General features: G+C 50.5%; 8 protein-coding genes across 8 annotated transcripts; 4 read left to right on the top strand and 4 right to left on the bottom strand.

The window, feature by feature from the left end:
* Positions 1-450: 450 nt before the first annotated feature.
* On the top strand, positions 451-1,368 carry ASPWEDRAFT_176491 (uncharacterized protein; the record flags this gene model as incomplete). The annotated part of the gene is made up of 3 exons (XM_040831516.1): positions 451-820; positions 874-1,249; positions 1,305-1,368. The coding sequence occupies 3 exons, from the start codon at positions 451-453 to the stop codon at positions 1,366-1,368; spliced, it is 810 nt and encodes a 269-aa protein (XP_040685093.1).
* Positions 1,369-1,494: 126 nt separating this feature from the next.
* On the bottom strand, positions 1,495-2,014 carry ASPWEDRAFT_176490 (uncharacterized protein; the record flags this gene model as incomplete). Its single annotated transcript, XM_040831515.1, has 2 exons — positions 1,495-1,901; positions 1,978-2,014. The coding sequence occupies 2 exons, from the start codon at positions 2,012-2,014 to the stop codon at positions 1,495-1,497; spliced, it is 444 nt and encodes a 147-aa protein (XP_040685092.1).
* A 644-nt stretch (positions 2,015-2,658) lies between these two features.
* Positions 2,659-5,652, bottom strand: ASPWEDRAFT_54582 (terpene synthase family protein; the record flags this gene model as incomplete). Its single annotated transcript, XM_040838076.1, has 4 exons — positions 2,659-4,305; positions 4,353-4,639; positions 4,689-4,809; positions 4,855-5,652. The coding sequence occupies 4 exons, from the start codon at positions 5,650-5,652 to the stop codon at positions 2,659-2,661; spliced, it is 2,853 nt and encodes a 950-aa protein (XP_040685091.1).
* Positions 5,653-5,974: 322 nt separating this feature from the next.
* ASPWEDRAFT_32054 (uncharacterized protein) lies at positions 5,975-7,250 on the top strand (the record flags this gene model as incomplete). Its single annotated transcript, XM_040833609.1, has 2 exons — positions 5,975-6,073; positions 6,129-7,250. The coding sequence occupies 2 exons, from the start codon at positions 5,975-5,977 to the stop codon at positions 7,248-7,250; spliced, it is 1,221 nt and encodes a 406-aa protein (XP_040685090.1).
* Positions 7,251-7,606: 356 nt separating this feature from the next.
* psoE (glutathione S-transferase psoE) lies at positions 7,607-8,384 on the top strand (the record flags this gene model as incomplete). Its single annotated transcript, XM_040833608.1, has 3 exons — positions 7,607-7,636; positions 7,690-7,879; positions 7,927-8,384. The coding sequence occupies 3 exons, from the start codon at positions 7,607-7,609 to the stop codon at positions 8,382-8,384; spliced, it is 678 nt and encodes a 225-aa protein (XP_040685089.1).
* Positions 8,385-8,676: 292 nt separating this feature from the next.
* ASPWEDRAFT_54580 (uncharacterized protein) lies at positions 8,677-9,724 on the bottom strand (the record flags this gene model as incomplete). The annotated part of the gene is made up of 2 exons (XM_040838075.1): positions 8,677-9,326; positions 9,373-9,724. The coding sequence occupies 2 exons, from the start codon at positions 9,722-9,724 to the stop codon at positions 8,677-8,679; spliced, it is 1,002 nt and encodes a 333-aa protein (XP_040685088.1).
* A 268-nt stretch (positions 9,725-9,992) lies between these two features.
* Positions 9,993-11,178, top strand: ASPWEDRAFT_72337 (uncharacterized protein). The gene is made up of 2 exons (XM_040839240.1): positions 9,993-10,287; positions 10,334-11,178. The coding sequence occupies exons 1-2, from the start codon at positions 10,010-10,012 to the stop codon at positions 10,926-10,928; spliced, it is 873 nt and encodes a 290-aa protein (XP_040685087.1). The 5' UTR covers positions 9,993-10,009; the 3' UTR covers positions 10,929-11,178.
* A 401-nt stretch (positions 11,179-11,579) lies between these two features.
* Positions 11,580-12,644, bottom strand: ASPWEDRAFT_45346 (uncharacterized protein). The gene is made up of 3 exons (XM_040836514.1): positions 12,501-12,644; positions 12,233-12,454; positions 11,580-12,175 (listed from the first exon to the last, which is right to left on the bottom strand). The coding sequence occupies exons 1-3, from the start codon at positions 12,515-12,517 to the stop codon at positions 11,872-11,874; spliced, it is 543 nt and encodes a 180-aa protein (XP_040685086.1). The 5' UTR covers positions 12,518-12,644; the 3' UTR covers positions 11,580-11,871.
* Between the last annotated feature and the right edge of the window lie 312 nt (positions 12,645-12,956).

Raw genomic sequence — 12,956 nt, 5'->3', positions numbered from 1 at the left:
CCGGGTCAGAATATTATTACCCAGAGATATTTTAACTTGACATGTTATTTGAGGATATCTTGTCTGAGGCCAACAATGGCACCCCGAGTGCGGGCAGCTGTCAACCCCATCCTGTCAGAGCTCGTCGAAGTCCTTTTTTGTTCATGGGCAAATATTTTCTTAATTTTGTCACCGGTCGGGTTCGCAGTGAATTTTGTTGCCATTATTGGCCCCTCGGCGATCCTCGATTTAGCGTCATGGAGATCAAACGACGATCTCGGCCGCTTATAGGCAGTCTCGTAAGCATCACTTTCAGGTGTGTCACTTCCCTGAATGATATGAAGTGTACACTAATCGCTGAATATCCAGCAATGCCGTTCAGCTGATCACTTCAATAATGCTGTTAAGAAACCACCAAGTGGTGGTCCTTGAGACTTTCTTGTCGGCAGTCTCTTGTCTAACATACACCTTATGCTCGGCCTGGGATTTCTTGCTGGTGGCATCAAGTACTCCGAACAGACATTCAGCACTGAAGCCACCAAGGAAGTGGGCACATTGCTTCTCCTGGCTGCTATGGCCATCGCCATTCCCACAGTATCCCATGCCTGGTCAGATAATCAGCACACTGTTCCCCAGTCCCGAGCCACCGCTTTTGTTCTTGTTGTCACATATGTGATCTTTTTGTATTTTCAAATATACTCCCACAAGCCACTCTTTGAGACATCCCCGGAACATGAGGATGCCCCAGATATCGAAAATAAGACGCAGATTGTCGTCCATGTTCGCAAATGGCGCACACAGATAAACAAACCAGCCTTTCTTGGAAAAATACCATTCCCATGTTTTCATCACCAGAAAAGCAGAAGACTAGTATAGCCGATCCTTCCCATGCAGTGACAACACTCATCGCTCTCATTGTCGCCACGGCTCTCATCGGATTCCACTCAACCTTTGCAATCGACAACCTGTCCAGTCTGATGGAAGATACTCATATCAGCAGCACATTTATTGGCGTGGTCATTCTTCCGCTGCTCAGCAATGACATTGGACCCATAAAGGCCGCATTGCATAATAAGATGGATCAATGCATCGCATCGACGGTGGGGAAACGCATCCAGACATCCTTGCTGGCGATCTCATTGATCATATTCATCGCGTGGGGAATGGGGGTAGATACAATGAGCTTGGACATTGATGGGTTTGAGGTCATAACATTATTTATTAGTGCTCTCTATGTAAACTTTGTCATTGCCAATGAAAAGTGCAATTAGTAAGTTTTCATTCCTGGGGAGTGGCTTTCATTTTGTTAACAATCTGATGTTAAGCTTTGAAGGGGTTGCTCTGATTGCACTCTTCATTATTATCTCTGTTGCTGCATGCTACTACTAAGTATTTTCAGGTATGGCGAGTGGATTTGTTGTAAGAGTTATGATAGATGATGGAAGATAACATCAGATGTAGCTATGCAGAACAAGACCTTAAGGGTTCAAATATAGAAGTGACAAGACACACCAGTTACTCTGCCATATCAACCAAGGATTGAACAATCTCGATAGCCCTCTCAAAAAGCTTCTTCTGGTCCGCCGATGCCTGAACATAACTCGAACCACCCTGTACTCCACTATGGCTGCCATTCAGCCATTGAAAGTCATTGTCAAACCAGGCAATGGAGGTATCGTGTCCGTATATATCCTCCGACCCCGCTGGCTGTTCAATTGGTAGTTCTTTGAGAATATTGTACAGCTCATCCACCAGGTCCAAAGCCTCGTCCGATGCGTCGAGTGATTTTTCAAGAGCAGCCCCCAAAGACGGCGTCCCATCTTCTCTTTCACTTTTGGAAACTTTGATGCTGGAGCCTTCAGATTCCTTATAAAGCTGGTAAATTGCCGTGGGAGTTGGTGGTGCAAAGCCTCCAGTAATGCCTAAAAGCTCGGCGGGAATTGGTGTGAGAAGATAACTAGACAAGTAGTAAATGGGGGTGCGGAAGAGATAGTGTACCTTTCTGCAGGCGAATGCCGTATTCCGAAGGTGCCATTTTGATGATTGTGGGAGGTAGTGGACTAAAGAGTGGACTGTAGTATGGACTGTGAAAGACTCAAAGCAGGAAAATGGGTTTCTGCAATTATCAAAGACCCAAGTGCGTTATATATACACCGACAGATCTGCATTAATTTCCCTGCTACGTCATCGTCTAATTAGCCCCGATGATCTCGTATGGAGTATTCATCCGTTCCAGCTTTCTTGATTCTTTTCAGCTGAATTAGATCTCGGCTATGACGGAATGGCTTCATTAGCGGCATATTTAGACTGCTGATTGGCTATACTGTATCCATACTGCAGTTCAGCTGGGTGGAGAGAACACAGATCAGCAGGATTATGTTCATGATAGGCTTAGTCGATAATGGGAAGCTCTTTGCTGGGTAAATATATCTTGGGGATCTTTTGTCAAACGGGCCTGCATGATTTAGGATTGTTTTATGTTGCCTAGTCCATTAGACCGGCATAACCACCAATTCGCATCAACTCGAAGATGACTCTATTTCGAGCATGACAGTCGTTATAATCTCTTCCTAGGAGTCAGGATTAATTCATGGATAATACTCACAGTAAAAGCAGTTTGTATTATATAGGTAACAGTCTATAAGCATAATAAACAAATGAAAACTCCATACAGTCATATCACATTCGACTGGCAATATCCCTCGCCACATAGATCTGCCCATACAAATCCGTCACATTGCAGAACATCTGAATCTTCTCCATCACCCTCACCTTCCGCTTATCCTCCCCAGCCAACTCCCTCAGCTTGCTCAACCCAAACTCCATATTCGCCCGCTCATACTCAGCAACAGTAAACAGCGCCTTCCGTCTCGCGTCATCTGACTTGGAACTCTTATCCGACCCTGCCGCCGCAAACTCTGGAAAGTTCACCGAGTTGAGGTTCTCCTCGTCGCGGTCGCGCGCGATGGACCCGTAGTCGTTGTACATGCGGCACATCACCGCGAGGTGGTGGCCCATGCCTTCGGCAATGTACTTTTCCTCGGGGGTGGTGAAGCAATCGGGCTGGTTGTGTTCACTAGCCAGTAAGCATTGGTAGAAGGCGAACGAGTACGGGCAGGAGGTGTGGTTGGAGGAAGTCGAGTTGACCCAGCGGTAGAAGCTGGAGCGGGGGCTGGTGAAGATTTCGCGGTTGTGTTTGGCTTGGGAGGCAAAGTTCTCGCTGTCTTCTGTTTGTTCCATGTGGGCGATGAGGAAGGTTTCGAGTTCGTCTTTGACGCGGAGGGCGTCAATGGGACTGGCTTCGCGGACGCTGGGGTGGTTCATGGACCAGTGGATGAAGGCGTCGAGGACGCGGGCGACGTTTTCGGAGACTTTCTTCGAGGCGGACTTATCATTTGATAATTGCTCGATTGTGGGAGTCTTCTTCACGGGCTTGACTGGCTTAGCGGTAGTGCCATCTGAATCGCTGCCCTCGTTGCTGCTGGAGTCCACATTGTCGAAAATCTCGCCGATGCATGCAACGACTGAAGCATCCTTGCCGCTATAGTACCGCCCCACGACAGCCTCCATAAACTCATCCGCCTGGTAGTTGAGGAAGGAAATAATCATCATCTCCTTCAGCGTCTTGTTGCAGACAAATGTGTTGTCTCGGTTGTTGCACGCTGTCCAGGTGAACGGGATATACTCAAAGTACTTGTCCTCCTCCATTCCCGCGCGAGGAAAGATCTCAAGTCTCTTCTCACTCAACTGTGGCAGGAAGAGATAGCCCTCGATAAGGGCTGCCCGGAGCTTCCATCGTGGCATCTTTGCGAAAAGAGGAATCATAGAATAGAAGCGAACAAACTCGCTGATTTTCTTTTCGGGGATGTAGAACAGCTGGGAAAGAGAGTCTGATGGCTGAGAGTGCTGGTGGTCGACCTTCAACGCAGCGAGGACGTAGCAGTCGGACAGAGTTAAAGAGCCATAAGTCACCTTTTCCACCCAGATGTACTCAGGCTTCTCGTTGACGGTGCCTTGGAGGAATTTGCGGCCACGGTCCAAGGCTTCGTCGATCTCGGGCCATAGGGAGTCGAGAAAGGGCAGTCCACATGCGTTGGCGATGGTGAGGACTGCATAGGCTGTCTCTTCGCGGCGGTGGCTCGGTCCCCAGGATCCATCTTCGTTCTGAGTCTGAAGCGCTCGCAGAAGGGCTTGGTATAGAGTGATGGACACCTTGTCGCGGATCAGCTCGCTGGGAATAGCGTCGAGAGAGCCCTTGCCCCAAGCTTCCAACAGAGATCCGAATGCTTCTGCCATCAACATGGATGGGTAGTGGGGTGAGAGGTTCTACAGAATTAGCACAGTCCCTTTCCTCTCACAGTAGAGATACTCACCCATTTGTCTCCAATATGCCCATCCGCCTCCCACCAGGTATCGCACAGAAACGTCGTGGCTTTCTCAATCTGCGGTGCAAGAGCAGCAAGGTCCGGCTGCGACAACAACGCCAGCAAAGCATTGCAATTTGCTGTGAAACTCGGGTCTCGCTCGCCCTGATATGTGCGGAAGTGGGTTTTGCCTTCGAATTCAGACAGTAATCCAGTAGCTGGGACGGGTTCGCCCAGCATGCTGACGGAAATCAGGGCTTTGGCTGTGTCATCGGCGTCGGCTTGGAGGGATGGTGCTGTGGACGTTAGAATTATACAACCGAATGTCTATGGAGATGAGCGCACCGAATCCTACTGTGCCGTTTCCTTTGAGTAGTGCCAGACGCAGCTTTTCGTATAAAGCGTTGGTATTTTCGATGCCGAGGTCTTCCTTTGTAAAACCATTGTGCAGTAGTGTTGTGAGGACCTGATGGGATTAGCAATTGAATCACCATGCAGTGAAAGGACCTACCCAGGTAATCTCAAAATAAGTAGATGGATAAGCACTCGGAACGCCTCCATTCCCCTGCCCACTACCATTCTGCACGACGGTCCTTAAATACTCCTCACACTCCTCATCCCACGAAGAAGCATGCATAAGATACGCCGCTGTAGACGAAGGCGAAGCCATAAACCCACCCGACTCCTTGTGATGCGAGACCTTGTCAAAGTCCACAATATCGATAAAAGACTCCAGAGAGTGCAAGGCAGTGAACTTCTGCGACGAGTAGAGATACTGAGGCTTGAACTTGGACAGCTTCAATGCATTTAGGGCGTCGAGGTCGACCCTTCCGTCGAATTCAAACCGTAGGCCCTTTTTCTCGAGCAGACGGAGGATGGTGGGGAGGATGATTTCGAATCCGACGTGGACTGTGTTGGGGACGTCCCAGGATTGCAGCTGGTGGGAGAGGGCTGTGCTGGCGAGGTTAATGCGGCGTTCTAGCTCGGATGCTGGGACGTGGCCTTCTGGGATGGGGTGCTCGGCGTGAGTCTTGAGAGCCAGCAAGGATGCGGCGGTGTTGAGGATGCCGTCAATATCGGAGGCGTATGTCTCCCATCCGCCATCTGGTTGCTGAGACTGCAGGATGTATTCGAAGCATTCGGGGAAGAGCCAGTGGGCGCCATTGGCAGTTGGCTTTCTCACCATGGACACCCACGCGGTGTCGTAGATGGCGCAGGACATGAAGCCAACATCGCCATTGTCGGATATCAATTGGCGGACGAGTCGAGAGGCTTGAGTGGAGAGGCTGGTGGTGTTGGGGGCAAGCATGATGATGATTATTATTATTGATTCTGTATCTGTGAGTCTGTTAACAACCAGACATGAAATGTTTTATATTTTATAGATGCCATCAACGATATCCGACGTCAGTTGGAGGCCGAGGGATGATCCTTCGATCCTCTGCAGAACGCATTGTCACATAAGCAGTCAGACTCCATCGAGGGATCCGAAGATATGGAACAGACCGTTGGGCCCTGCAGAGAGCGGCTGATTCATGCATTATACAGGCCCAAGAACGGATAAATCTGATTATATGCCGTTGTTTCAAGGAATCTACACGCAGTGCATTGACTGCTTCTACGATCCCACGATGAAGGCCGAAACGAACGTGGAGTCGACTGACTCGTTGACGGTCTCTGCGCCTGGAAAGGTGATTCTGTTTGGTGAACATGCAGTCGTGTATGGCAGGGTATGTTGCATCTTGACCTTGCATCTTGCATCGGTAGCCATGCTAATAGATGCAGCTGGCCATTGCGGCGCCCATTTCGCTGCGTTCATATCTGAAATCAGATATCCTGCGAGAGCAAGATACACCACAAGTCACTCTATCCATGCCAGATCTGGGGATGCAGCAGACATGGACCATTTCCGAGTTGCCCTGGACGGTTGCCATGAAAGTACGAGACAAGCCAGAAGCAGACCTCGCTACAGCTCTTGAACCGGATCTGACGAATGCAATCTCGTGGTTTCTTTCCAAAACATCGCCTGAGCTGAAGAAGAAGAAACACCATTTTGAAGCCCAGCTGGCCTTTTTGTACCTATACATGCTGCTCTGCTCCCCCAATGACAATAGCTACACATACACCCTCACCTCGGAAATTCCCATCGGCGCAGGACTCGGGAGCAGCGCCAGTGTCTCTGTGTGTATCAGCACTGCGCTGCTTCTTCGATCTGGACATCTCCAATCTGTCCGCTGTCTAGAAGATGAAGAATCCAAACAACAATCCCTGGACGCCATCAACCGCTGGGCCTTTGTCGGCGAGATGTGCATCCACGGCCGACCCAGCGGGCTGGACAACACCGTCGCCACGATGGGCAAGGCCATCTGCTTCTCGCGACCAGGCGGAGGCCAACAGATGAAAACTGCAGCATTAGGAACCATCCCCGAACTGCCTTTATTGATCATCAACTCGAACATCTCCCGGTCCGGCGCGACGCAAATCGCCAAAGTGCGAGACGCGCGCGACAGCGATCCCAAACGCGTCGATCGTCTCTTCGACACCATCGACCGGGTGACGCTGCTGGCGATCATCAAGTTGACGGAAACCGTTCGCGATGAAAAGACGCTGGCAACGCTCGTCCACTGCCTGGGCGAGTTGATCCAGATCAACCATCGCATGCTGGCGGCGTTGGGCGTGTCGCATGGCCGCCTCGAACGCGTGCGTCATCTGCTGGATGGGCGAAAATTGGCGTATACTAAGCTGACGGGTGCTGGGGGCGGAGGATGCACGATTTCCCTGTTACGAGCAGAGGGCGAGGCGCTCACCGAGACGCTGCAGCAGTTGGATGAAGAGGGATATTCCAGTGTGCTGACCAGTTTTTCATCCGAGGCTGTGAAGATATCCGTGGACGAGAATGTTGAATAGGGGTGTTGTCGTCTTTGGCCGTGATCTTTTCTGTTGATAGACTCCGAGGCGTTTTAAGAAATACAAATCCATTCCGTATAGCTCCTTTCAGACCGCTGCCTCATTTCCTCAAGGGGACATTTCCCCGTAAATCTACCTTGATTCTTACATCGTGAAGTCACTGATCGCGATCCATCGTCGGCGTCGGATCCGATCCTCTGATCCATCGCGGCGATCATATGTAGACCACGCGATGAACTCGACCTCGGTTTTGACTTTTTTATTTTCAAGATTCCAGCTATCGTCACTCGTTTATATTAAGAAGGATTCTCTGTTTTTTTTCAATCATCATCCTGTCTTTTCTGGCCTGAATCAGCATGAGTTTCGGAAAGCTATACACGTACAAGGTCAGGTCCTCTTCACTATTCCCACTGTCTATCATCTAACCCTGTCGCAATAGGGAAGCCCCCGCGCCCTGGGCATTCTGGCGGTCGCAAAGTCGATCGGCCTCGATCTGGAGGAATCCGAACTGCAGCCGGTGAATGGCGTGCCTGATTTCTACTGGAAGCTGAATCCGCTGGGCAAAACACCGACCTTTGAGGGAACGGATGGAGTCGTGTTGACCGAGTGCATGGCCATCGCGCTGTACAGTGCGTGTATCCCAGTCTTTCTATAGTTCGATATTGATATACAAAAGTCACCAACCAAGACCCCGACACCACCCTCATGGGCAGCACCTCGCTCGACTTTATCAACATCATCCGCTGGATCTCGCTCACCAACACGGACGTCGTGATGCGCATCGCAGCCTGGGTGCGGCCCCTCATCGGCTACACCCCCTACTGCAAAGAAGAAGTCGACAAGGCACAGCGCGACACGGCCAAGGCGATTCAGATCTTCGAAGACCACCTCCGCGACCGCAAGTACCTCGTCAGCGACCGGCTGACGCTGGCGGATATCATGTGCGCGAGTCTGCTCACGCTGGGCTTCGCCAAGGTGTTTGACCGTGAGTGGAGGGAGGATTTCCCGTACTTTACGGGGTGGTATATGATGGTGACGCATCTGCCTATCTTCCGGGCGGTGCTGCCCGAGGTGCCGTTTGTCGCGGTGGGATTGCCGAATGCGCCGCCGACGGAGCCGTTTAAGGCGCCGTGATTTATTTTGTTTGTCTATTTTATCTTATTCTTTCTGTTTCTCTATTATCTGTTCTATGTAGATGTTGCTATGTGGTTGCATTATTTGGTTAATGGTTCTGTTTAATTATAGTATGTCAGTTGCGCAATAAAGATTCAGGTTAAATAGTTCCTCTCTTGTAGACAGTAGAAAGATGGAAGGAGAAGACAAAAGTCAGTAAAGCAGTAACATTATGCTAATAGCTAGAATAAAATGCAGTATCAAGTACTAGGTATTATTACACCAGATCTATCATTCTCATAATCATCAACAATCAACGACGAATCGCCTGATCCCACAGCTCCTGCGTATGCTTCCATACCAGCTCTCCCACTCCCTTCTCGCGATACTCCTGCATGACCTTCCTAGTCGGCCGGACATCTCCCTTCCAGTTCAACAGATATGCGCCACTTCCAGTCTCCCCCGTTGTACCCTTTGCAATCTCCGCCGTGTCAACCGGCACACCCTGGTTCTGCAGACCGTTCTTCGCCGGATACCGCGCAGAGCTCAGATGGAAGAGATGTCGCTCTCCACTCTCGCCCAGATTGACAGACAACGGCCACATCAACGGCCACATGCCGTAGTTGTAGAATGTGGAGATCGGCGCGGGAAAGCTGTTGGTGTAGATGTTTGTCCCCACGAGACCGGGGTATGCGTGGATGAAGCTGACGTTGGGGTGTTTCTCGGCGAGACGCTCCATGCTGAGCGAGGTCATGGTGATAGAGTGCTTGTAGGCGTTGAGGAGGGAGAAGTTGTGCTTGAGGTCGAGGTCGTCGGTGTTGATGGAGAATTCGAAGCCGCCGCCGTAGATGCTGACGACGCGGCTGGGGCCGGCGGATTCCAGGAGGGGGAGGAGGTTCTGGACGAAGCGCATGCGGGAGTAGTATCGCAGGGCGAAGAGGTGGTCGATGCCTTCGATGGTTTCTGCGTCTGTTAGCATGGCTGGGATCAAGAGAGGTGTCGGACTCACCGTTTCTACCGCCTAGAGAAATCCCACCCGGTGTCATGAAGAGAAAGTTGAGGTGCTTCTCCTGCTCTAGCACTTGCTTGCACGCCGCGTCCACGTTGCGAATGAGCGACACGTCCGCCTCGATAAAGTTGAAGCGACCCTTGGGGTTCAGCTGGCGCAACTCAGCCAGAAACGGGCCTGCCTTGGACTCGTTGCGACCGACAATGTAGGCTGTGGGAGTGTCTGCCTCGCGAGCCAGCTGGCGCAGGGTGCTCTGGCCGATGCCACTGGTGCCGCCGACAAAGAGCGCGGTGATGTTGGGGAGAGCGCGCAGGCCGGCATTGGACGCCTGGACTGCCTTGAGAGAGACCATTGTGTGTCTGTGGTGTATGTGGTGTGGTGTGGTGAGTGTGAAAGTTCAAGAAGTAAAGATAGAAAATAGAAAATAGAAAATAGTGCTGACGGTGCGATAAGGATCTTAAATCCCATGGCAGGATGGGGATCTGATCTTGTTTGTCGGTCGGTGATCCATGCCGAAGGATCAACAACGTGCGGATCCTTCCGAGCGACAGCGCCGATCATGAGCTTCACGATGGAGAGCTACTATATTAAGGTCGACAACATGAACAATTCATCAGAACAAGACAGCACAATCATCATGGTTGGCATTCAGAACGGAGTCGACGCGTGGGTCAACTACTACCAGCCCAATGGCAGCCCTCCAGCACACAACGACATGGCCATCCTGTTGGGCTCCAAAGACATGGTGTCGCACCGCATGCGCATCCACGATCTGCGGCCCGCGATGGACCGCTTCGCGCTCGACGCCAACGGCTTCCAGTGCGCCACGCTCCACTCGCAGGTGACCGACTTTGGCGACGAGAGCCAGATCCGAAATGTCTATTTCAAGGAGGTGGAGCAGCTCATCAAAGAGACGTAAGTTGCTTTTTCTTTGTTTGTTTATTTCTCACTAAGTCTGTAGAACGGGCGCATCGCGCGTGCTCGTCTACAACCACACCGTCCGCTCCAAACCCAGCAATGAATTCGGCGACCAGGTCAAGGGCCGCTATCAAGGCATCGACGGCCCTGCGTATCGTATCCACGTCGATCAAACACCCGAAGGAGCACAGAACACCGTGCGGTTCATGTTCCCCGAGCTCGCCCACGAGGTCGATGCCGGGAACTTCCAGCTGCTGAACGTCTGGAGACCGCTGAAGAAAGTAAACCGGGATCCCCTCATGGTGGCGGACATGGCGGTCCTGCCTACGGAGGATCTCATCCGCGTCCCTCGATCGTACTACGATGGGCTGCAGTCGTCCAACTACGTGGTCAAGTACGACGGTCGACCCGCAGTGGAGGCGAGTGACCCTGTAGCAGATGGCATTAGTAACGGTGGCGAGCACAGCTGGTGGTATATTGATCAGCAGGAGGCGCATGAGGCGATCATCTTCTCGTGCTCTGATTTGAGGCCTGGGAAGAGACCAGAGGGGACAGTGCATGGGTCGTTTCTGTTGCCGGACCAGGATGGGAACCCCCCACGCCAGAGCGTTGAAGTCCGTGTGGTTGCCTTCTTCTAGAAGTGGAGATGTTCATGTACATTCCTGCATATTAGTTTAGATTGTTTCAGCTGTCAATATACGATCTGCGTTAGTTACATTCCACATATGCTCCACGGAGGGATGTAAGGGAGGAACATTCCAGAAGCTGTCACATTCTTCAGGAACCTATCTGCTAGTCTAATTCTAATGCAAAATAGCCTCTCTAGCCCCATGTATCTAGTTTAGCATCCCACGTGGTAAGATAAGCTGTGCCGTGTTTGAGTCGTCGATTTACGTGCATCTTATCTATATGCGCACGTGGTTATATGCATACAACTATATGCCCACGGGACTGAAGGATAAACAGAGTACATCTTTTAATTGAATAATCTTTCAGCTATACTTAAGTTGGTATATATATATAATTAAATCATTGTGTGGATTGAATGATCATTGTGTTGGATATATATATTGCCATCACTCCGCTAGGTTACACTCTACAACATTTCCATCATCTACAAGTAGTGCTGTATCTATTATGAAATATATATCCTTAGCATCAGTATTATAATTATCATTATATGTATATATATATATAATGAAAAGGTAGCGATATAATGGCTGATCACTGATGGTTACCAGTTCTAGTCTACACTTCTTTTACAGCTGTCATCCGCAGTACTATACGACCGACAGAGCTTTGCACCTCAATAGAATATCTACTCAGATAGATGATAGTGATAAAAATATATTAACAGCCTGACATGGCAGCGTAAATCGTATCTATCGTAATCTGCCCCAGCCTAGGCAGCAGTCTATGTAACGGTGCGTTGATTGCAACTCCAAGAATAGAATCCGCCTCCCATATAGAACATCAAACATCGGGCTAATCTTGCTACCAGAGAAAAGAGATTTCAAAAGGAAATAGGAAATAGAAAGAAAAGAGATAAGGAAAGCGAGAAAGAAAAAGAAAAAAAAAAAATCACGGGTTCCGACAACGTCGAGCTGCCTCGTGGGCGTTTCGGGCTGAGCTCCGGGAAAACACCGCATCGCAAAACGAACACCGCAGCTTGGCCGTTTCACCCCGTCGTTCTCGCTGGTGTCGGATCAAGTTGCTTTTATTAGAAAAGAGTCGTCCTTTGCAGCACGACTCCCAGCAGCGGAATGACTCGGGCTGGGAAGGGTTTTGAGCTGGCCGTCCGGAGGGATCCGACCGGAGCACAGATGTGATCTGATCCAGCCGGGCGCTCATCTGGGTCATTGCTTCTCGGGGTTCCTCGACGACGCTACGGTATAGGAGTCAGTTTCCTTTGCCTAGATATTGACAAAGAGGTCAAACGTACCCGTTGTTGTTTTGTAGCTGTTGGAGTTCATGTCGTAGCCGGCGGAGCTCTACGAATAGCTCTTTGTTGGGGATGGAGGTGCTCTGTTCGGAACAGGTGGAGGCAGGAGTGGGAATTGGAGAGAAGCTGTGGCTGGAGGAGCGAGAGGTGCGGTTGAGATGGGGAGAATCATCGTGAATCATGGAGGGCGATTGATCGAACTGGAAGAGACCCCAGGCCTCGCTGGAAGGGTGAGTGGGCGGACATGAGAAGAGGGAGGGGAGCTTACCGATATGTGATGGACATGGTGATGTGATGGAAATTGATGAAGAGTCAAGATTATGAAGATTATTGTGATGACCGAGGATAAAAAAAGAAATGAGAAAACACGAGTGTGAGACGGAGAGGAAGAAGAGAAGAAAAGACAAAGGGCGATCAAAAGAGGGGAAAGCAGCCGGGGGCGGAGGGTCTCTTAGTGTGTTTCTGTATGGCTTCATGGCTCATGCACTGCACCGCTGTCCACCAAATTATCCAGGATGCTTCATCCGCTGAGGCTCATGCTCCTACTCCCTTGTCGACTGCTCCATCTGACTCTTGTTCCTCATCCCAGCAGCTCAATCTGACATCTTACCTGCTTCGGCCGGCCATGATCAATCCACCGGCGGTGATCCTGCCTCCGACCGCAATCCATCAAGGGAACACTGGATGACTGAGTGTCTATCGCAATGGAAAAAATGAATATATA

Source organism: Aspergillus wentii (assembly GCF_001890725.1).
Source record: "Aspergillus wentii DTO 134E9 unplaced genomic scaffold ASPWEscaffold_8, whole genome shotgun sequence".
Taxonomy (NCBI): Eukaryota; Fungi; Ascomycota; class Eurotiomycetes; order Eurotiales; family Aspergillaceae; genus Aspergillus; species Aspergillus wentii.
This window is presented reverse-complemented; position numbering and strand designations above follow the sequence as displayed.